General features: G+C 45.4%; 1 protein-coding gene across 2 annotated transcripts; it reads left to right on the top strand.

Moving 5' to 3' along the window:
• The first annotated feature begins 393 nt into the window (after positions 1-393).
• On the top strand, positions 394-23,239 carry VGLL1 (vestigial like family member 1). 2 transcript variants are annotated; one of them, XM_025276401.2, is made up of 5 exons: positions 394-571; positions 4,864-5,082; positions 15,626-16,036; positions 17,824-17,883; positions 23,099-23,239. In XM_025276401.2, exons 2-5 carry the CDS (start codon positions 4,881-4,883, stop codon positions 23,140-23,142), a joined length of 717 nt encoding a protein of 238 aa, XP_025132186.1. In that variant the 5' UTR covers positions 394-571; positions 4,864-4,880; the 3' UTR covers positions 23,143-23,239. The 2 variants fall into 2 exon arrangements, with proteins under 2 accessions (XP_025132186.1, XP_006049533.1); XM_006049471.3 differs by having other exon boundaries at positions 395-561.
• Positions 23,240-23,458: the final 219 nt, after the last annotated feature.

Raw genomic sequence — 23,458 nt, 5'->3', positions numbered from 1 at the left:
CTCGATCCCTCTGGGCCCAGGGAGGCCTGAGAAACTCCAGAATCCTAGAGGGCTGGGCTCCCTTTCTCTTCCCACAGGAAGAGAGGAAGAAACTAGTGACGAGCCAAGCTTTCTCTCGGTTCCAGAGACTGAAAGTCCCATCTGTTGGATCCCAGCCCCAGCACTGATGCTGGAGATGCTACTACTCTGTGTGTGGTTTCCGGGCAAACAATTGGCTGCCCACTTTAAGAGACAATATCGCTAAGCACTTTTTTTTTAATGCAAAAAGAAAGAAATAAAAAAGGAACTACCTATTTTCCTCATTCCTGCAGGTGCCCAACCCGATTGACTTGTTGGAGTACATTTTCTGCATTCTTAATAGATAGCTAGCAGGAAATGCTTCGTATAGGCTCAGCTAGAGGGGTAGAAAGTTAGCGAGGGGAGGGCACAAGATCGCCAGGCCCTGCTCGGACCAGTACTGAGCTGCTCTAAAGCAGGCCAGGCAGCTCTGGCCAGCAAAACACACCTTCGCCTGGCCATAGCATCTTGCTGTGTCTCTGCCGCCGATGGTCAAGAATTAAGGTGAGAGAAGGTAGGAACTCTGGGGGAGGCAGGAGGGATGGGAATTCGACTGAGAAGGAACTGGGGCTTGGGGGAGGTGGTGGTGGTAGGGGGCATCACATGCTTTGCTTAAGGAGATGCCTTCCGGTGCCTTTGAGGCTTTGTTCCAAGTGATCACTGTGACAACCTCTCAGACTCCCCATCCCAAGCCCAGGGGTGCTGGGTACCATTTCTCAGAAGGGTGGTAAGCGTGTGCAGGTAGGCATGCTGGTAGAATGGAGGCCAAACTGTTGCTCTTGCTTTCCTCTTGGCCCAAAATATTTGGGCCGAAAACCAGGCAGTATTTCGATGCCTACTTGGTGTCTTCAATTTCTGAGCACTGGAGAATATTGTAATTACACTATTTGAACTACACAGCTGGCAAAGCTTGGCCAAGGCCAAGGGTTTTGTCTGCAAGAGGCTTTCGCTACAAAGCCAGGCGCCAATACAGCAGCATCTTGGCCAGGAAAGTCCTACCCTCGGTTCCAGCTTTGCGGCACCTCCTTCTAAGCCAGACCCACTCCACCAATTCACTTCCCGAAGAAAGAGACCCTTCAAGGAGGGTTCGTGTGGGGATGAAACTGCTCAAGTCACTGCAGAGGTCCAGTGGGATGCGATTCTGTAAAGAATTAAACAAAGTAACAGCTCACAGATTTGAATAGCCCTCGAATACAGACCCTCATCCCCTGAGGTCTGACTACAGCCGGGGAACTGCTCGTGAGATGTGATCCAGAGATGTACTCCAGGGCTTTCCTTTAGAGTATGTGTCCATGTGTTTGGCAAGGAAATGAGGGGCATGCGTAGGACTTTAAGATTTATTGAGGATCCGCAGTTGTGTGAGGTCTGAGCTCCCCAGGTGAGGGGGACCGAGACGGTGTTTGCAGATCTGCTCAATTTCTATGGAACTAGCCTGTGGTCTTTGCCCAGGGAGGCTAGGAGCATGCTTCACAGCATTGATGTCTCTGGGGTCCAGCCAGCTGCTTCTCATGGCTTCAGGGAGACTTAGCAAGGAGAGGTGGCAGGCTGGATCATACCTGAGCTAGAGCACCAGCCACTGGCAAGAGGGTAAGAGGGCAAGACCCACAAAGGTGCTAAGCTGCCCTTGTAGATGAAGGCTTCCAGGAGACGCCATGAGAATGCACGGACAGACCGTCTGCCGGCCTGACTGGGAGCCAGAGGACTGGATCAGGATGAGGGTCCCATGGAGGGGAAGGGACTGTTTGCCCCGACAGGTAGAAAGGGATGGTGAGAAAAGGCCAGACACCGAAGCCAGGGAGGCTTTGGGTTCAAACCTCAGCTCAGCCACCACCTAGCTGCATGGCCTGGGCCCTTGATTTCCTCTTTCTCTAAGCCCAGATTTGCTCATCTTTAAAATGGGGATAATAGCACCTAGTTTGAGGGTTGTGAAGATTGGAGAAAGTATATTTGGAGCCTCTGGGACAGAATAGGTCTTCCGTGAACTGCAGCTTTAGCAAAAAGGCTGCGTCCATGCTTATCATTACTTGGCCATTCATAATACCATCGCTTTATTATTCATTTGATTTGCTATTTTTTGGAAATATAGTTGATAGATAACATTGTAGATTTAACATGTACAACATGTTAATGTGATACATTTATATATTGTCGTACAATTACCACCGTGGCCATAATTAACACCTCTATCATGATGCATCATTACCCTTTCTTTTTATTGGCTCAAATAATTAAATTCTAGTCTTTTAGCAAGTTTGATGATTAGAATGCAGTATTGTCTAGATTCACTGCACTGTGTGGTAGATTTCTAGGGCTTGTTCACTGCTTGTTGCACATTTTCTCCCTTAAACAACATTGGTTCTGTCCCCCCAGCCCCTGGAAATGACCATTTTATTCTGTAGTTTGGCTCTTGAAAATTCCACAGATAGGTGAGATTATACTTTGACTTATGCCATAACATGCTCAAGGATTACACCTTTGTTTTATTGCTCAAAGTCCCAAATATCTGAAGATACCATGTGCTTTTTCACTGAGGAATAATTTGCCTTCAGTGAAACTTGCAGATCTGAACTGCACAGTTTGATGAGTTTTGACACATCTGCATCCATATGTAACCCTCACCCTCTTCAGGATGTAAGACATTTCCAGCACCCCTGTGAGTCCACTCTCACCCTTTTCCAAGCTCTACCTCAAGGCAACTGCTGTCCTGATTTTTATCACCATAGATTATTTGTGCCTGTTTCATGTAAGTGAAGTCATACAATATGCGTCTTTTCGTGTCTGGCTTTTGTCACTCAGGTTAATGTTTTTGTGATTCATCTATGTTGTTGGGTGGATGTAGTTTGTGCCTTTTTATGGCTGAAGAACATTCCATTGTATGAAAATGTCACAGTTCGTTTATTTGTTCTCCTGGTGATGGACATTTGGGCTGTTTTCACTTTTATAAACAAAGCCACTACGAACACTCATGTAGAAGTCTTTGTGCACACATCTGTTTTCGTTTCTCTTGGTTATATGTGCCTAGAAGCGGGATTGCTGGGTCTTATGGTAAGCGTACAGTAAACTTGAGAAGACACTGCTGGATGGTTTTTCAGCATGGTGGTTCCCATGTTTTTTGAAATAAGGATACAGTGGATTCATTTTTTTTTTAGGGTAGTGCCTGGTGATGCTTAACGTGTCTGTCACCCAGGGGGAAACAGATTGACGTGCTCAGTCAAAGGCTTCTAGAGACAACAGAATCCAGCTGTGACTGGGGCTAAGATTCTGAAAGGAGAACTTTTAAATAAGGGTCCTCTGCTTACTCCCAGATTCCCTCCTAATGTTCCCATGATAATCGACTGACACTTCTGGCAGAAAAATAAAATAGGCTGCAGAATTCACATACCCCAACCTCTTCATTTTACCCTAGAGGAATGTAAAGGCCAGAGAGGCCCTGTGATTTCCCCAAAGGCACACACACCCAGTCAAGGGCAAGCCCAGGTCCTCTGAGCCCTAATTGGTGTGATTTCCTTGCTTTGTGCTTTCTCTGCACGAAATGGCATTTCATCACTCAGCCATTGTTACCTAGTGTGAGGTGCTAGAGATAAAGAAAGGAATAAGAAATGGCCCCCATCCTCCTGGATCTCAGAGACTAGACCCGGAGGAGGGCTATTCAACTCTAGTCATTTGCATTACATGCATCAGAATGACTAGATTCAAAATGTCTTTAGCCAGAACTCTGGGCAAGTTGCATTGGATGGCCAGAAGTGACAAAGCACCCAGAACTATTATTTCCCTGGTAAAGGAAGGCCGCGGCTTCTCTCTGCAGTGCCGTCTGCGTGCCTGGTCCCTGCCTGGGTGCAAAAAAGGACAGCCTCTGCCCTCAAGGAGTTCACAGGTAGGACCCATTGAGGCCAAGTTGAAGGCAATTCAGCAAATGACTGTTGGGGCATTTGCTCAATATTGAGCTAGGTGGCAGGCACTGCTCTAGGCGCACAGGAAGCCTGGTGAACAGAGTGCTCTTTCCTAACAGAGTACCAGTGTGAAAAATGTTAGCTGCATTGGGTGCCCAGTATATCTGTCTGGGGATTCCCTGGTGGCCTGGTAATTAGGATTCCAGGCTTTCACTGCCATGGTCCGGGTTCAGTCCCTCACTGGGGAACTGAGATCCTGCAAGCCACGCTGTGCAGCCGAAAAAAAAAATAAAACAATATGGACCTGGATTTAAAGCTCTGACATTTTCTAAGTGATTCTGGGCAGAGTATGTCTGTCTGGAGGCCTTGATTGTAATTGCTAATTCTAAGATGGGGTGGGGGTGGGTGCAGGACCCCATCCCATACGAATCACCATGTCAGGGAGAGCAGGAGAATTTGGTGTGTTTGGTGCTCCTGCACAGAAGTGGGCAAGGTAGAAATCAAGGCTTGCTAGGGAAACAAATTGTCAGTATCCAATGATTGCTTAGTCAAGGTCTACTGGAGTACTCGTGCCCTTGTTCAGGGGAATCTAGTAGGAGGCAGGCACTTCCCCAGCTGGCAAATTACTGCAGTCTTTGGCTTCAGTGTCCTTTTTCTTTCCCTTTTTTTCTTCCATTTCCTGATGCTCTTCTAATCATGTTCCCAGGCACTCTTTCGCATTTATAAGAGACGACCCCTTCAGCACTTTATCTTATTTCCTGATGACTGCTCAGCAGCTGCGCAGCTCCTGGGAGCCCCAGTGAGAGAACCTGAACCTTAGGCACAAACTGCTTGTCCTCAAGGAAGCCACTTTTGCCAACTTAGCCCAACCGCTTGGGAAAAGAGTGCCAGTAACATTTTGCGTTTTGCTCTGCAGCCCTCCCCTGAGTCACCATGGAAGACGTGACGAAGACCACCGTCCACACACAGAGCCCTATTAAAACTGAATGGAATTCCCGCTGTGTCCTTTTCACCTATTTCCAAGGGGACATTAGCAGTGTGGTGGATGAACACTTCTCCAGAGCTCTGGGCAATGTCAAGAGCCCCCAGGGACAGAACCCTTCCAGCCCGAGCGGAGATGTGCTGCTGAGGAATGGTGAGCATGTTGGGAGGGAGGGGCTGGAATTCCCTATCGGGCTATCATCAAAGGACAGTTCTGATGTTCTGAGACGTGTGTATATTTGCTAAAGGCACATCATTCTGTTTAGTGAGAAGTCACACCCATTTCTCAGAAGTTTTGCTTGAAAATGGACACTGTTTATGGAATTCCCTAGTGGGCTAGTGGTTAAGACTCCATGCTTCCACAGCAGGGGGCATGGGTTCCATTCCTGGTTGGGGAACTGAGATTCCACAAGCCACATGGCGTGGGCAAAAAAAGGGAAAAAAAGGACACTTTAATCAAATTAATATACGGATTTCATTGTGTCCTCAATTATGTTAAATTCTGGGTTCACACTCAGTATGCGATGAGAGCACCATTATTATTATTATTGCTACCTTGGTCTGACAGGGAAAGAACACCAAAGGACTTGGACATATGTGTCCCCTGTAGAAACACCCAGCCTTCTCTCAGTTAATAGTGGGTGGGGTGGGGCCAGAGGGAGGCGGATAAAATGGTTGTCTCTCCACATCCCTCTTCCCACCCTTAACAGTACTGGGGGTGTCTATTGCACACACTATTGGGTGATTTTTTTTTTTTTAAAGCATTGTCTCATCTCAAAACACTTACTTCAAAAGAGCTATGCCAAAAGGTGCCGAGCTTATGCATTGAATGCCCTGCTCCCGTTGGAGGATGGACATGCCTCCCAGGAGGGGGCCTCTGCCTTGTGGGTGAAGAGCTCACCAGTTTTCCGAAGCCATCACTCTGACTGGCCAGACTCTGGGTCTGGATAGGGAATTGGTGTATTAGCCTCTTTAGCCTTTCAGAATTTTCTTCTCTCTTAGAAATAACTTTTCCAGCTATGTGAGATGGTTTTCTCAGAGACTCTTTGGAGTTCAGGAAACATGTGGAAGGGGGAGCATAGTAGGAGCAGGTACTAAAGCTAACACTGGGGACCAGGGGCTGGGTGGAGAGCATGGAGGTGCTGTCTAAGGGTGTGCTGAGTACTTCAGAGCAGCTGCAGGAATGGCTGCTCTTGAGTCGTTTGGGGAATTGATGGGTGGGTAAAAGCCCATCCATGTGGTCAATGGGATTCAGAGGCTCTATCTGGCTCCTAGGAAAGGTCAAAACCCTAGGCTCTTCATGCATAGCTAAGTCTGTCCACTTTGGCTATTTGACTCTGAGTTAATTCTAAACACATTGCCTTGAATATATGACAATCTTTTCTTTGTCAGCACCAGCAATTCATCATCCCTCATTTTCTCTCTTCTGCTTGCCTGGTAAATCCAACCTGCTGCTGCTGCTGCTGCTGCTAAGTCGCTTCAGTCGTGTCCAACTCTGTGCGACCCCACAGACGGGATATAACCAATTCTTGGTTGCTTATTGTCCCATTTCTTGGTTTCATTTCGCAGCCAGACTCCTAAGAGGTGTCCATGCATGCTCTTTCCTCTACCTCTCCTGCTCTCGGATCTGCTCCACTCAGGCTGTCATCCTCATCACTCTTTGAAACCAGTCTTATCCAGGCTCGTGGGAGACTTCCACTTTCCAAAGCAAATGGTCTTTCTCTGTCCTCATCTTAGCTGACTCGGCAGCAGCATTTGCTGCAGATGATTGCTCCCTCCTCTTGGAAGTAACCTCCTTCACTTGGATTCCATAATATCACACTCTCATGGTTTTCCACCTGTCTCCCTGGTTACCCCTCCTTCTCAGTCTCCTTTGCTGAATGTCCTCTTCTCTTCAAGGCTTCATCTCTTAAACATTTGAGGGCCCTAGGACTTTGATCTCAATTTCTCTCTCTACATTCACGCCCTGGGGGATCAGTTCTAGTCTCTTTGTCTTAAATACCATCTACATAAACACCACCTATGTGCTGATGAAATATCATATCTTTACCCAGACTGGATTTCAGACTTATCTACGCAGCTGCCTAGTTGATATCTTCACTTCACATAGCTAATAGGAATCTAAACCAAACAGGTCCCAAGCTGAATTTTTTTTTTAAGATTTCTTTTGATGTGGACCAAAAGTCTATTGAATGTGTTACAGTATTGCTTCTGTTTATGTTTTGGTTTTTTGACTGAGAAGCATGTGGGATCTGAGCTCCCCTTCCAGGGATCAAACCTGCACTCCCTGCACTGGAAGTCTAAGTGTTAACCACTGGACCACCAGGGACGTCCCCCAAGTTGAACTCTTGATCGTCCCCTCACCCTGCTCTGTCCATAGTCTCAATAAATGGCAGCTGCATCCTTTCAATTAATTGCAGTCATCTTTAACTCCTCTCTTTATCTCATACCCCGCATCCAACCCTTTGAACAATTCTATAAGTTCTACCTTCAAAGTTTGTCTCTCCACCTCCACTCCTGTCCCCTTAGTCTGAAAAGCCATCCTCTCCCCACTGGATTTTTGCCTCCTCATCAGTCTTTCTGCTTCTTCCGTCGCTCTACTTCAGTCTGTTCTCAAAGTAGCAGTCAGAAAGTTGTACCATATTACTTCTCTGTTCGAAATCCTCCAGTAACTTCTCATCTTACTTGGAATCAAATCCAAGGTCTTCCGGGGGCCCTCACTTGCCTGAGCCCCTGTCATCTTTCTGATCTCATTATCCTCTCAGTCCAGCATAGCCTCCTTGCTCTTCGTAGCCTGTGACAGGTACAGTACTGCCTCAGGCCTTTTGCACTTCCTCTCTCCCCTCTTCCTGAAACGCTCTTTCCCAGGTAACTGCAAGACTTCCCTTCATTGAAATCTCTGTTAGAATGTCGTCTTTCAGACAGGCCTTCCTGAACAATCTATTTAAAACATAGACGTCCCCACCCTGTCACTGTCTTACCCTGTTTTATTTCTCTTAGCATGCGTCACCATGGGGCATATTGTGTATTTTATGGGTTTCTTATCTCTTCCTACCCCCTAGACGCTGTCGGTCTGTTAAGTGCTGTTTTCCAAGTACCCACCCTAATGTCCAACGCATGGAAGGTACTCAATAAATATTTAGTGAATGAATGAAATTGTGATTTGGATCACAGGGTGCTGATGTCTGTCGTTGATGGGGTTACTGGAGAGACAGTATCATTTGGTATATGGCTTTAGACCCAGGCACCCTGAGGCCGGGTCAGCTTTACTGTTGTTTAACCATGTGACCTCAGGGCATATCACTTCATCTCTCTGGGCCTGTTTCCTCATCTGTAAAACTGAGTATTATTGAACTAAAGGAGGAATCAGTGAGATTACTCATGTCAAGTGGCACGTAGTAAGTGCCATGTAGGTGGTAGTTAATATTTGTGGTGTGTAAAGGCTTGAGGCAGGTTTTTTGAATGTCTACAGTGGATGTGAGGGCCTGCCTTCAAACCATCAGGATTGCAAGACAGCAGGACCCTCCCCTCAGCCTCCAAGTTGTCCACTGGCTTCTGCTGGGTGGCCGCTGCCCTGTTTCTTAACTCTCCTGACTTCACTTTGTATTCTATGAAGCCCCTGCCCACCAAGGGAGCTTGGACATGGTCTTGTATCTGGCCCAAGATAGGCTTCTCTGGCCAAACAGAGGCGGCTTTCTTCTCTACCTACCTTCTCTGTTGTCACAGTTTCCGTGTGATAGTCTCACAGATCCCCTGACTGTGACGAGATCTCCCTTGCAGCACGTGTTGTGGGTTAGGCTTGTGTTTGTCCTGCTGACTGAACAAATGAAGGAGAAAGCCTCTTTTCTTCAAGGCTTCTCTTATCAGTTAGGAGTCAAATTTCTCATAAACTCTGTTGCCTCCAGGGAGGGTCCCCTGAAAGAAGACGTGTCCCCAATGGTTCTCACTGGAGGTGTTCTATAAACTGCACGCAGCTTCGAAAATGGCGGGAAATCCATAAAGCAGCTCTTCATCACCGACACTTAGCATCCTCTCAGCCCCTGCAGGCCTGCCCCAGGCTGCCTGGCCTCAGCGAGGCCCCGGCTAAGCTGAGAACAGGCTCCCATTCATGGGCTCCCATGGCGGGCTCACCCACATTTTAAGGGTGCTCTGACAGGCCCATGTGGCTAGGAAATGCCATTGAATTTCCTGGCTGCTTTTTTCAAATCCAAGTTTTTTTTTTATTTACTTAGGTATAATTTATACTGGCCCTACTGGTAGGAAAGAAAACACATGTTGAAAGTAGCTGAATTATTTCCCTTTTAAAAGGACATGGGCGATTTCAGAGTAGGTAACTTGGAGAAGCTTCATAAATTTCCATTTCTAGGGGCTTGTCTTGGTGCACAACCCACCCTGTATTCTTCCTGTCCCAGCCACGAGCCCAGCCCCAGGGCTGGCTCCCTTCACTCAAGGGCTGCTGAGAGAAGGTATTCGTACAGCCTGAGCCCTCCGAGGTCTTTTATACCCAGTCTCCTTCTCTCCTCTCCTCCAGAATCCAGTGGGGTTGGGGAAGAAATGCTGGGTTTCTTTTTTTCTTTTGTATTTATTTTTTCAATTTAAAAAATTGAAGTATAGTTGATTTACAGTGTTGAGTTAGTTTCAGGTGTACAGCAAAATGATTCAGTTATACCTAAGTATATAATATGTATCTATTCTTTTTCAGATTCTTTTCCCTTCCAGATTCTTCCAAGATACTGAATATAGTTCCCTGTGAGAGTGTATCTGTTAATCCCAAACTCATAATTTACATTTCCTCTTTCCCCTTTGGTAACTATAACTTTGTTTTCTGTGTCTGTGGGTCTGTGTTTTATAAATAAGTTCTTTTTAGGTTCCACATATAAGCAATATCATAATGATATTTGTCTTTCTCTGGCTTACTTCACTCATTAGGACAATCTCTAGGTCATCCACACTGTTGCCCATTAGCACTCTCACTAATAATGTTTCTAATGGCCAACATTTATTGAGTGCTTCCTATGTTCCAGGCCCTTTCCCAGGGGCTGGCACATGAATTATCTTAGTGAATCTTCACAGTAACCTTTTAGTTAACTCTCACCATGCTCATTTCCTGATAAGAAAACTGAAGCTCAGAGAATCAAGTGACTTGTTCAAGATCCTACAGCTCATAAGGGGCAGCTGTTCATAACCAGATCATTCGATTCTAGATACTGAGCTCTTACTGGGCTTTCCAGGTGGCTCAGTGGGAAAGAATCCACCTGCCGGTGCAGGAGATCTGGGTTCGGTCCCTGGGTCAGGAAGATCCCTTGGAGGGGGAAATGTCAACCCACTCCAGTATTCTTACCTGGAAAATCCCACAAACAGTGGAGCCTGGTGAGCTACATACAACCCATGGGGTAGCAAAAAAGTCGGACATAATTGAACACGCATGCACAGAGCTCTTAGCCCTTTTCAAAATACAAGCACATGTTCTGTATTTCATCTCCATTTTCAGTTGGGAAAGGGAACCTGGCTAATCAGCAAAGGACCTAGACAGGTGGTTGTGAAGGAGGGAGTGAGACTGAATAGGAAACTCTCCCCCCCAACACACACACACACAGGATGCCCTGAAACAGAGCTGTCCCCCACAAGCTGTCTCTCTGTCTCTACTGTTATTTCAACCTCAGCTAATACAAATAATATTTTCTTTGTTTCTGGAGTACATCAGAGACAAGTGCCACCAGCCAAAATGGCAGAGAGGGGAATGTCAGTGTGTGCACATAGGTCAGGCCAAAGTTGGGAACTTCAAGGGGCAAGATGTGTGTGTGTGTGTGTGTGTTAAGAGGGTTCTCGGCTTCCACTTCATCATAAAGCAGCATTTATATTAAAGGTGGAGGCAGGGGACAAAGAAGGAAGGAAGGAAAGATAGATGGAAGGCAACCAGGCAGTTATGCACTGGCCATTCACAGCTGTGACTCAGGTTCACTGAGTCAAGTGGGTTCTTAAGTTTTTACTTTAAAACTAATTTTTTCGGGGGGGAAAAAAGCAAAACTAACTTTTTCTAATCACAAAAATACTGTGTTAAGTTTTGAAACTTTACAAAACACAGAGAAGCATTCAAGACACAAAACCACCTGCACATCTAGGCGCCCATACTAAGTTTTACAACCAAATGTCACTTGGCTTTTTAACGGGTAATAAACCATATATATCTTTACTGCCATTTCATGTTCTACTAAGACATCATTTTATGCCTCAAGAGTATCCTTTTTTATAGCTATTTCAAATCTGTTAAAATTTTTGGACATTTAGATTGTTGCCAATCTTTCACTATATGTAAATATCACATTGAAATCCTTGCAGCTCAACTTTTACATGCATCATTGATTATATTCTTAAAATATATTGTTGTGGGTAGAATGACTACATCAAAAAGTCCTGTCAGATTTTAGGGTTTTGATATCTGCTGATAAATTGCTGCCAGAAATGTTATGCCCGTTATGCTCATCTGCCAACTTTCCAGCTGCGGGAGTGGGTGCATTCTCAAGATAATAGGAGGCAGAGCTGGCCAAGCGTGAAGCTGAGACTCAGCCAGCTCTCCACCTGCTAGTTCTGTGGCCTTAGGCGAGTTACATTAACCACTTTGAGTCTCTATTTTCTCATCTGGACCCTTGTGAAGCTCACCTGAGATGCATCCAGAATGCTATAGTAATGCATAGTAAACAAAAGCGCCTCTAGATTTACAATCTTTCCTGCCCACCTTTGATGGATTATTTCTGGGAATTGACACACGGAGCAAAGGCTTCTGAAATCTCCCTTAATTTTTATTTATTTGGCTCCACCGGGTTTTAGTTGACACACAGATCTTCAATCTTTGTTGCAGCAGGCAAGATCTTTAGTTGTGGCATGTGGGATCTAGTTCCCTGACGAGGGATGGAACCCTGGACCCCTGCATTGGGAACGCGGGTCTTAGCCACTGGACCAGCAGGGAAATCCCGGAAAGCTCTCTTTTATAGCCAGTATCTACTCCATCCTCCATATCAGCCCTGAAGCACCGCTGCTTCCCAGGCTCCTTGGCTCTGGCCTTTCCTCCCCTCCCTTCTGTGATGAGTGAGGGCAGAGAGACTTCCTCAGGCCCCCTGCGTTACCATTTGGCTTTTTCCTGGTTGATCCTGTAGAGTGTTGCAAGCCAGGAGAGAAACCTGTGAATGTGAGCCTACGCTGCATTTCTAAACTAAAATAATAATTAATAATATTAACCACAGCAGCAGCTCTCACTTCTTGAGTGCCTATAAGGTCCTGGGCACCATGTTAAACCTTTCACATGGATTGTCCCCTTCCATCCATGGGAGGGGACATGCTCGGTGTCATTGGCTGTTAAGGGGAAGCTTCTCTGAGGGGTTGACATTGAAGTTGGTGTGTCCAGAAGCCAGCCTGGAACAGGGTGTCAGGGCCACCATGCAAAGACAGAGTGTAGGGAGGCTCCTCTGGGGTAGAAGCAAACTCCTTGATGCCTAGAGGTGCTTTCTAGAAGGTTCTGGGCTCTCAAGCATCTATGGGTGGGCATGGGTGATGTCTCTGGGTTTGCTTAACAGGTGGGAGAGTAGCTTGACATTTTCGTCCTAAAGGGATAGGGAGGAAATGGGGACTTGTGCTCTCTGAACAAGACCTGGTCTTAGAACCAGGAGCTTCGTGAATGCTAGAGGCATGGATGGAACTAAGAGGCAGGGGCTAGATGCTCAGAGTAGAAGTCCAGGGGTTGGAAGCCTTTGGTATTCCTACTGAAAGAAAGATCCAGCCTCGGGGGGGGGGCGGTGCGGGGAGGAGCAAAATAGGGGAAGGGGATTAAGAAGTACAAGCTACTATGGACAGAAGTTACAAGGATGTAATGTGTAGTTCAGGGACTATAGTTAATATTTTAGAATAACTATAAATGGAGTATAATCTCTAAAAATACTTACTCTGTTGTACACCTGAAACTAAAATAATATTGTAAGCCAATTCTATTTCAATTTTAAAAAAGACTAAAGCTGCATCCACTGTAAGACATCATAAGATATGGGGTGGTTAATATTTCGTAAACACTGCCTAGTATGGACTCACATCTGAAGGAAAAAAATAGAATATGAGAAACCTAGCCTTCCCTAAATGTCCCCAAATTGTTCCTTGCTTGCTCTCCATTCATTAGTGTAGGCTGGGGTTTGAGAAGGCAGTGGAGTCTTGCCTGGGGCTCTAAGAGGGGAAACTCGGTTAAGGAAGTGTCACTAGGGCCACTTATTTTCACTGGTCACCATGAGCCAGTCCAGTGGTTCTCCGACTAGATGGGTGTGGTTACTGGAGCAGTTTGTCCAAGAAGCCTGAGAAAGAGACCACCAAAGTCCAGGGTGTCCACTCCATGGGACACCATACCCATGACTTTTTCTGGGCCCCCCAAGGCCTACAATTGGGTTACTGTGAATTCAGGATTGGGACTCTATGTCTTCCCACATACTCCCATCCAAACTGTGCTCTGGTGCACTCAGTGACCGACCAAGTGGGACCTTGGACAGGCACATCCATCCACTCCCCTTAACCTTTCAGTCAGACAATTCTGGAAGGGAAGCAGTTAAAGAAAATATTCAAAACACGCTGGGGCCCTGCCTTCCACATTTCAAGCCTTCCAAACCTTGGTCCTATGTATGAGATCTGGAAGGCCAGTTCAGATGGAAACTGCCCAGTTGTCAGAGGCTAAACATTGTTTCTCATTTGTGCTTAGGACATGCAGTACCCTCATTCAATATGAAGCAGGAACAGTGATTAGCCTAAGTCAGCTTAATCATTCTATTTGTGCTACACAGTGGCCCTGAATTGCTACTACCCCACATAGATAACTGCCTCCAATTGCTACTACCCAGCAGATACCAGTTTTCAAAAGTAGCAGTCATCCTCAGGAACAAATCTTGGTAATTGTTTCATTGCCCTTGACCTCATTAAAAGAAGCCAACCGTTGCCCATCGCTCATGAACAATATGAAAAGTTGAGCAGAATATCTGTGCTCTGTAGGTTAGGGCTTGTTTTGCCCTTACCATCTATATTACATGAAAAGCTGTGCTGGTGGGTGAGACACTCCAACATCACTGGGCAGACCTATCAGAAAAGATCCAGGCAAACTGAACATTCAGGAGCGCTGGGTGAGGTGCACGAGGAAGGCAAGGGGGCCAGACAGCCTCTCCAGCTCTCCAGTCTCCCTTTGTCTCCACACCCACGCCCCCTTCATTATCTTGGATAGATGAGAACCTCCAGGCTTTAAGCACCATCTGCCAGGGCTCTCTCCCGCCTCCCTTCTTGTCTGAGTGGGTGTTGAGAATGGGGAAAACATCCGTCCATGTCAAGCTGCCCAAGACTCTTTGAGAACTCCAATTCAGCTGCTGTTAGAGGCACAATTTGAAGTGTCTCTGAGACCACAGGAGATTCCATCCCCATTAGCTAGTCCACAAGAATTTTACAAGAAGAACCTGAGTCACCACTTGACCTTGAACATTTTGCTTTTAGAGGAAGAATTCCAAGAAACTGGGCTTCCCTGGTGGCTCAGATGGTAAAGAATCAGCCTGCAATGTGGGAAACCTGGGTTCGATTCCTGGGTTGGGAAGATCCCCTGGAGGAGGGCATGGCAAACCACTCCAGTATTCTTGCCTGGAGAAATCCCCATGGACAGAGGAGCCTGGTGGGCCACAGTCCACAGGGTCACAAAGAGTCAGACATGACTGAGCACATGAAGCAACCACTTTCCTACCCATCACTGATCCCCTCCAGCTCCGATCTCTACTTGGCTAATCTGCTTTGCTAACTTGGTCCAGTCTCTTAACATCCCCATGGCACAGACCTTTCTTGAAAATGAAATTTCAACCCCAGACTTGTATGATACCGGCAAACCAGTGTTTGGAATACATTGAAGAGGAAAGGCTTCACAAAACTTTACGGAGGGTTCTTCTCTTCAGTGTATTCAAAACACCAGCTATAAAATAAAAGTCAAACAATGGCAACAAACAACATAAATCACCTTTAATCAAGTAATTCTACTTCTAGAAAAGTTTCCTTGAGGGGCTAGTTGGACAAGTATATAGAGATGTATATATGAAGATGCTTATCCCAATGTTGTTAATTGAAAAAATGGAATAACTGAGCTGCCCAACTATTGTGTTTGTTAGTCATGTTACTGCCTTCTGATGGCATGCTATGCAGTGATTTGAAAAGCTGCTGTTGGTTCTGTTTGTTGCTATAACAGGATGTTTGTGATGTTTTAATAACATGAGAGCAAACAATGTGTACATATATAGAAACATCCTGGAAAGAAGTACACCTAAAGATAGACACTGATAGTCTCTGATATTATGCTTAGAGTGATTTTTTTAACCTTCTCTACATTTTTCACATTAAAAAATACATTATATTAACCATACATAGTAGGTATGTGCGTGCTCAGTGGCTCAGTCATGTCTGACTCTTTGCAACCCTTTGGACTGTAAGTCCATGGGATTTTTCAGCAAGAATACTGGAGTGGGTTGCCATTTCCTCCTTCAGGGGACTTCCCAACCCAGACATCTATCTCCTGAATCTCCTGCATTGGCAGATGGATTCTTTACAACTGAGCCACCTGGGAAGCCCCTGTGTTAACCATAAAAAAAGCTAATTCCATTTTGAAAACAATAAACAAACCTGTCTTCTAAATCTTTCCTTCCCAGATAGTGACATGCCTCCAAATCAGTGGCGTTTCTCTGCTCCGTGGACAAAGCCACAGCCGGAAGTATCTTTTGCAAATGGCGCCGCCAGCTGCAGCTTTAATGGATCTGGTCTCATGCCTGTGGATCAATACCCACTGTCCCTGACTGGGGGCCCCTCTGTTCAGCCTGGCGAGCTGTGGCATTTCTCCTCCCTTGCCAGTCCCAGCTTCCCAGAGCCTGGCTACCCTCATGCTCTTTCCACTGGGCAGTTGGTTCCGGAGCCCCAGCCTGAGGGGAAGTATGAGCCCCTCCTAAGTCTCCTCCAGCCAGAGAGATGCCTAACCCATCCTCAGGAATCTGCCTCGTGGGAGGATAGCAACTCTGCCGGAAGCACAGGATTGCTCTTCAACCTGCCTCCCAGCTCAGCCCACTGTAAGGAAATGCCTCCAAGTACGGTTGGAGGGTTGCTTCTGATTGGTTGTGGTTGAGAATGCGTTGGCATGAGATGGGATGGGAAGACTAATTGCTGCCTCTCCAGCTGTGGGGCTTCTGAGGGACAAAACATCTATCTTCACTAGGCTGTATCAATAGTCACTATTTAATGACTAAAGGGTTGCATAGATAGCCAGCCAGATGCAGTTGGCCCAGAATATTCACCCTGGTCTGCTGACTCGGACTTGGCCTAGAAAAATGATGGGCTGCTGCCTAAAATCTTAGGGTCTTGCATTCACCTCACTGTGAACTGCCAGATAACCCATGTGTAAAACAGAACTCAGTGATACACCTACAGGCTCAAAACTATCCTCCAAACAGGTTGGCAACTTGCAATAATGCCAGACTCCTGGGTAGAAACAAGGGCTGTCTATACCAACCATCTGCTCCACACATTAAAATTCAAAGTGACAGTGGAGGCCGCCCCCTTGCTGCCTGGAGACCGTCATGGTGCCTGGCTGTCTGGGGCTTTTGCTCTCTGACCCCTACTCCTCCCTGAAGTGAAAACCTCCTTAACGCTTATTCACTGTTTTATTCCATTTACTCACTCATCTGACATTTAATTAGCACCTACTAGATGCAAAATCTTGCCTGGAGAATCCCAGGGACGGGGGAGCCTGGTGGGCTGCTGTCTCTGGGGTCACACAGTCAAACACTACTGAAGCGACTTAGCAGCAGCAGCAGCAAATGCAAAACACTCATCGAGAAACAAGACTCCCTTCTTTGTAAAAGGATGGGAAAGGATTGGCCTAAATCCTTACTTGGACCAAAAAAAACAAGTGACTCTCCTACAAGATTTGCCCTTCACATGAAATATTGGTAATAGTAGATGCTTCATAGTTTCTTGGGGCTGAGTCCCCATCTTTGGCTTTCTGCACATTGGATGAGTTTTCTTTTACAGCTCCCTGGTTTGTGCCTGAAAGAAATTGCCAGAAGCTGCTTTTACTTCTGAACTAAGTATATTTATGTTACACCGAGGCCTAAAGTCAGATGCTGTGTTCCATGCTAATGTCAAAAACAAATTTTCTGTTAAAACACCATTCCATCATTTGCAGAGTTTGATTAGCAATATACTTAAAGAGTAAATCATAAAAATGTCAAGCTTGGGAAACCTATGAGAATTCCCACTCTTGTACTCTTTTTCAAAAATCTGTTCCTGCTGGATTCAGAGGGAAAAATGAGGCCAACTGTGTGTATATCCTTGTGCACACACACAGCGGAACCCTGTCTCGATGGATGGTTAGAACAGCTCAAATCATCGCGTCCCAAACAAAACAAGCCATGCAGTTCAAATCAAATTTAGCAAAGATTTAGCAAGCATCTAGTATATGCCAGGCACATCATAGCAAAGCCACAATGCAGGCATTATCATAGTCCCGAAAGTTCTAGATGCATTTTCAAACAAATATTCATCACCAAAGTCTCAACTGTTGCCAACTCTTTACACTCTCCAACTAATGCTGATATCCACTGGATAAATCAGTGGCTGACAGTCCAGGATCTGTTGAGGAAGTCAGCAACCCTTGATCAGAAACACTGCCCACAATATGGGAACAAAACCCCAAGGGCATACAAAACAGAAGTGTCTCTGTTTTTGTAGCATCTGATAAAACATGTCAAACGTCAAAATTGAGGAGCACATGATTTGGGGTTCCTTGAGGGGGTACTGTTGTACTTTCTAACCCAGTCGCTGATTTCATTCCCAATCATATTTTCTTCTTTCCTAGTTAAGAAAATCTATTTCCCCCCTGATGGTGGACCTGCCGGTGCCAGCTTTGCAGTTGAAAGTGAGTGTCTGCTTCTGTCTTTGATACTTATCTCTGCATCCTGAGAACAAACTTAGAGCAGAAAAATCAGGATCTCCAGCAATTGAAATGACCCTCATTTCTGTTATTTAGTGTTTTTACCCTTAGAATTAGTTACCTTTAGGTCTCAAAGAGCCCATGCACTTAGTATCTTGTAAAATGTTTTGCCCGTTTTCTAATTTGGCTGTAAAAGCAATTCTATTAAGTTCTTTTATCTGAGCTGGATTTAGCAAGGTAACCAAGGTGATGCAGGAAAATGAACAAATTCATGAAGGTTAGCCTGCTCTTTCCCGGATGTTCAGTTTTCAGCCTAGAACATAGGGCCACCCCAGGACTCTGCAGTCAGAAAATGCCACCTGATACCAAAGGCTAGGACTCTGGGCTCCACATTCAAGTTGAAAGTGGTGTCAGTAAGAACTGCCCAATGAGGACAATCTCTGGTTTGACATGAGGACCTTCATGGCTCAGGTTTGAATCCACCTTCATTAGTTACTAGCTTCAGGAACTTTAACCACATTTGTTCACCTCTCCATACCTCAGTAGCTTTATTTATAAAAGGAGGATTAAAATAACGCCCACCTCATCAGATTTGTGATAAGGATTAATTTACATATATGTATTGACATGTAAATTCTAGTGGAAATGAGACTCTAGTAAGTCAGCACACAGTAAGGCGGCACAAAGTGCCTTTAGGGAGGGCATCCGTGTGCCTGCAGCTGTGCTCACTCTGTGTCTGAGGCATCAAGGGAAGAGCTGCCACCGCAGCCTCGGATCTCTGGCACTTTACAGTTTGGTGTGGAGTGGGGGTGAGCAAAATATATAGACCTCCCTAAAATGTCCAGTCCTTGAGGGCCAAGTCTTTGAGAGGCGTACTAACCCATCCTGGCACCTGTGGCAGTGCCTGGCATGGAGGTCAGAACATACGTGTCTAATGAAAGAGTGAGCAGATGCTGGAAACAATAAAAGAACATCAAAAAAGGAAATGGTAAAAAGCTATCTGCCGATAGAGTACAAATTAAATTTTTTTGATGCTGTTGTGTGAAACAAGCAAGTCACAAATCACCCTCCATGAGGAACTGGTTGTGCCCACGTGACAAGATAGATTTAGGGCTGATCCAAGAGCCTTAGCAGTTTCATCAGGCTTCATGGAAGTCTTCCTGAAGGGATGAGCTCTGCTCACTTTCTAATGTATGAAATCAGGATTATCAAGTCGCTTAAGTACTTGTTAGCTTATACATTTAAAAAATTGTAAGCTTCAGAATTACCAAAAGCCTGATGCTTTCAATTGCTCATAGGCCCAAATTAACAGCAACACCATGTATTGGTGGTAGCTATGAGCTCAGTCCCCACAATGACCTTATGATTCATGTATGAAGACATCTTAGGTGCCTTACATGAGGCATGCAGTAAATAGAGGTTGAATGAGTGAAGAAATGAATATACCCATTTTATAGATGAGTAAACTGAGTCTCAAACAGGTGAAAGGACTTGGCTTAAGATCATACAGCAAGTGGCAGGGGTACAATTATTTCTCTGCTCTCACAGTGTCATAATCATCAATATCATAAATTACATTAAACATAAATCATCAAAAACAATTCCAACTTAAATCAAGTGTACAGCAGTGAAGAATAGCAACCGGTATGATTGCTTCACTGTATATGGGCTCACTGTCCATCTGTGGACCAGGACAGTATCCTGAGTAAGATGAGGGGGTGCAGAAACTTGGAAAGCATGCAAAGGAGCAGTATTATCCTGAGAAAGGGCCATGTGGAGAATAGTTGACAGGAAGTGTGGAATGGGTACCTGGCTATGCCAACAGCCCCCTGTTGGCTATTCTGCCACCGTGGCTCTGGGCAGAGGGAGGCAGCAGGACACGGAGAGTGGGAAGAGGGTGACTTCCTACATGAAAAAAGGACCAGGAACACCCCTCAAAGCCCACATTCTTAAGAGAGCACAGCGCCCATTTCCCCATCTTGCCTGATGCTGAAAACCAGACGGGAGCTTGTGAAACACCCAGATTCTGCGCCATCACTTCCTGGTTGAATGGTTTTGGCATGGAACTCAGTAGCCTCTTTTTATGTTTGATATATTTTATATTAACCTGATTTGGGGTTTTTGTTTTGTTTTGGCCATGTCAAATGGCTTGCAGGATCTTAGTTCCCCAACCAGGGATTGAACCTGGGCCCTTGCAGGGAAAACGCTGAATCCTAACCATGGGGCCACCAGGGAGTTACCATATATTGACCTGATTTTGAAGTGAGCTAGATGAAACTGTCAGGAAGATTTTGGTAGTCTGAAAGATTTCCTCTGTTAGGCCCCAGGTAAATATTTGTTGAAGGAAGACAGACTCCCTCCTGCCCCTCCAATATGGTCTAGTCCTCTCGAGTGGGTACCACACACCCACATGAGCCAGAGATCATATGAAGAACCCACATGAGCCAGAGATCATATGAAGAGACGAGCAATCTGCTGGAAGCATAGTTGGAGGGATTCCCCAAAACTGGTGCCAAAATATTTAGTGAATTTGATTTTTTTAACCTGTAGAAATAGACAGTGGTTTATTGTACATTCCTTCAATGTCTACAGAAAATATTGCCAGACATGGTGCACATATATATATATATATATATATATATATATATAATGGTGTATAAAACTCTCTTGGTCCCTGCTCTCACAGTTATTAGTCTAGTGGGGAAGGTAGATTCCACCAAAAAAAAAAAGGACAAAATAAAATGTTTGCAAGTTATGGTAAGTCTGAAGGAAACATACCAAGTGTTGAAACAGAGCAAAACAGAGGTCAGCTTTGGATAAAGGGGGTCAAGGGTGGCTTCTATGATGAAGTGATGTGTGAGCAGGGACCCAAATGGACTGAGGGATACTGGGAGCTTTAGGAAGAGCTGGGATGGAGATGGGGGAGGCTGCCCTGCCCAGACCAGAAGTGAGTGAGGACTGGGAGAAACATGAGTGTGGGCAGAGGGAGCCCTGGAAAGGTCAACTGGCCAGGTGACACGGCACCTTCTGGATCATGGTGGGAGGTTGATTTTCTCTTCTAAGTGACTCAGTGAGGCATGGCAGGGTTTGAAGTGAGATCCGATTTGCATTTAATAAGGCCACAGAGCTATTGTGCAGAGGATGCATTGGAGAAAGAACTAGTTAGGAGGCCAGAAGCACAAGATGGTGGCCCCAATCAGATGGCAGTCGTGGACGCTGGATGAAGTGAATGTGTTTGAGATCTATTAATATGTGGGGTGTTTAGGTTTTCCTTTGCCTGCATGAGCAACTCTGTAGATACTGGTACATGTGTGGAGTAGGCAGATTGTAGGAGAACACAACTTTGCCTTGGCCACATTCACTGTAGGTGATGGTAAGACATGCAAGCGGATGGCCCTCTCCAACAGTTGTATGTAAGTGGAGTTCAGAAGTGGGGGGAGCCTGAGTAAAGTTTTGAGATTGTTCGGTATGAAAACGACACTGCAAGCCACTGAATGATCACCCAGGCAGAGAAAAGGGCAGAGGACAGAGTCCTGGAGTGTGCCAATATTTAGAAGTTGGGGGACGTGAGAACCGAGCAGACGATACAGAGAAGGAGCAGCCCCTGGGTGGGAGAAGCGCCAGAGAGTGTGGTGTTACACGAACTTAGAAGAGAAAGTTTCCAAACACAGAGAGTGATCACCTGTGTCAAAGGCTTCCGAGAGATCAGATAAGAGAAGGCCAGAGAAATTGGATGTGGCATCAGAGATTTTGATAACGTAGTTAAGAGCAGTTTTCGTTAATAGCATGTGGATGAAAGCTGGATGGGGTGGGTTGAGGAGGGAATGGCAGTTGAGAAAGTGGAGATAGTAAATGGCAGTAGCTTCTTAGAGAAGCTTAGCCTTGAAGGAGGTGAATAAAAGTAAGCTAGCAGCTATAGAGATTAGTGGGGTGGAGAGGGTCTTTTATTTATTTACTTATTTTTTAAAGAGGGCAAATATTAGAGCCTATACAGAAAAGTAATTAGCCTCCCCCCCCTCAAAAAAAAAAAAACAAACTCAGGTGACCAGAAAGAAAAAAAAAAAAATAGAGCCTATACAGAGATGAAGAGATGGATGACAAGATGATGACAATAACTTCATGGCTAGAGACAATTGCAAGGATGTTGGGAGGCATTGGCATTTTTTAGGAGGAGGGGACATTCTACCATTGAAAGCAGACAAAAGATGGGGAATAAGGACACAGATGCCACTAGATTTGCAGGCTTGTTGTGGGGAGTTGGAAACATACTAATCAAATGATTTTGAATCAGCTATAAAGGCTGACATCATGAGTTTAAGTGGAAACAGTTGGCTGACTTGTGTGATTTTTTTTTTTTTCACCAGGGCTGTTGGGTTAATGTAATGCACAGAGAAGCCAAACTCTGGCTCATCCAGGGTTGAGATTTTGACAAGTGATCATGATGAATGAGGGACCATAACACGGGATCATGGTATCTAAGCTGCTCAAAGAAGGAAATGGAGGCAGATGGAAGGTGCCGGGTAGTAGAGGTTGATGGATTGGAGGATGAGATTATGTAAAAATGTGGTGATAAGACTGCTTAAGCTGATGACATTGGGAGATGGTGGTTTGAAATTGAGATGGTGGGGTGTCACCTGTGTACGTGATGACAAGGTCTAGTGTGTGACCATGGCGAATGGCTGACTGAGGCGCCATGAGCCAAAGGTCATTAGAAGGTGCAGAGAATGGCAAGAACCACAGAAATGAGGTAAAAGAAGAACCCATAGCTCACTACACCACGGGTGCGGTTTTATCCTCATTCACAGATGGGAACATGGAGTTTTAGGGAGGTTAAGTAACTTACCCAGAGTCAAGGTAAGTGCCAGGGTCAGTTTTCTGTCCTTGGTCTTACCCAGTAAGCTAGCTGCAGCGTGACCACACGATAATTCTACTCTACTCCATATAAGGACACTACCTCTTTAACAAATATTCCTGAGCCTATCTGTGCCAGGCACTGTTCTAAGGGCTTTATGTGTGTTTAACTCATGTAGGCGATAGGTATCATTAGTATTCCCATTTACCAGATGAGGAAAGGGGGCTCAGATAGGCTAGGTAACTTGCCTGAGGTCACACAGCTAGGAGTGGTGAGGTCAAGACTCAAACCTGGGTTCCTTGGGCACCAAGCCAGCTGCTACCTCATCAAGCTTATTCTATTTTTCAGGAAGCCAGTCCCCAGAGAGAAGAAGAGATCTGTTCTTTTACTGAACATGGGTTTGAAGAAGAGAATTCCTTTTTCCGAACCTGCTTCTGGTTTTCTGCTGTGAATCCAGAAGGTCTGGAGACATCACCGTCCTTTTTTCTTGTTGCCACCAAAGAGCACTGGGTTCAAAGCAAGTTTCTGTTCTCCCTGAAATTCTATACTTTTTCTTGGCACCTATGCCCCGCAGCATTTTTTTTTAACTTGTTAAGTGAGTCTTGAGCATATAAGATGGTTAAAAGAGCTGTTTAGTGGTGGGGAGCAAACCTGTAGATTGTTCCCAATAAAATGACAAATTTCACCCTCTGTTCACTGCCCTCCTTC

Source organism: Bubalus bubalis, chromosome X, assembly GCF_019923935.1.
Source record: "Bubalus bubalis isolate 160015118507 breed Murrah chromosome X, NDDB_SH_1, whole genome shotgun sequence".
Lineage (NCBI taxonomy): Eukaryota > Metazoa > Chordata > Mammalia > Artiodactyla > Bovidae > Bubalus > Bubalus bubalis.
This window is presented reverse-complemented; position numbering and strand designations above follow the sequence as displayed.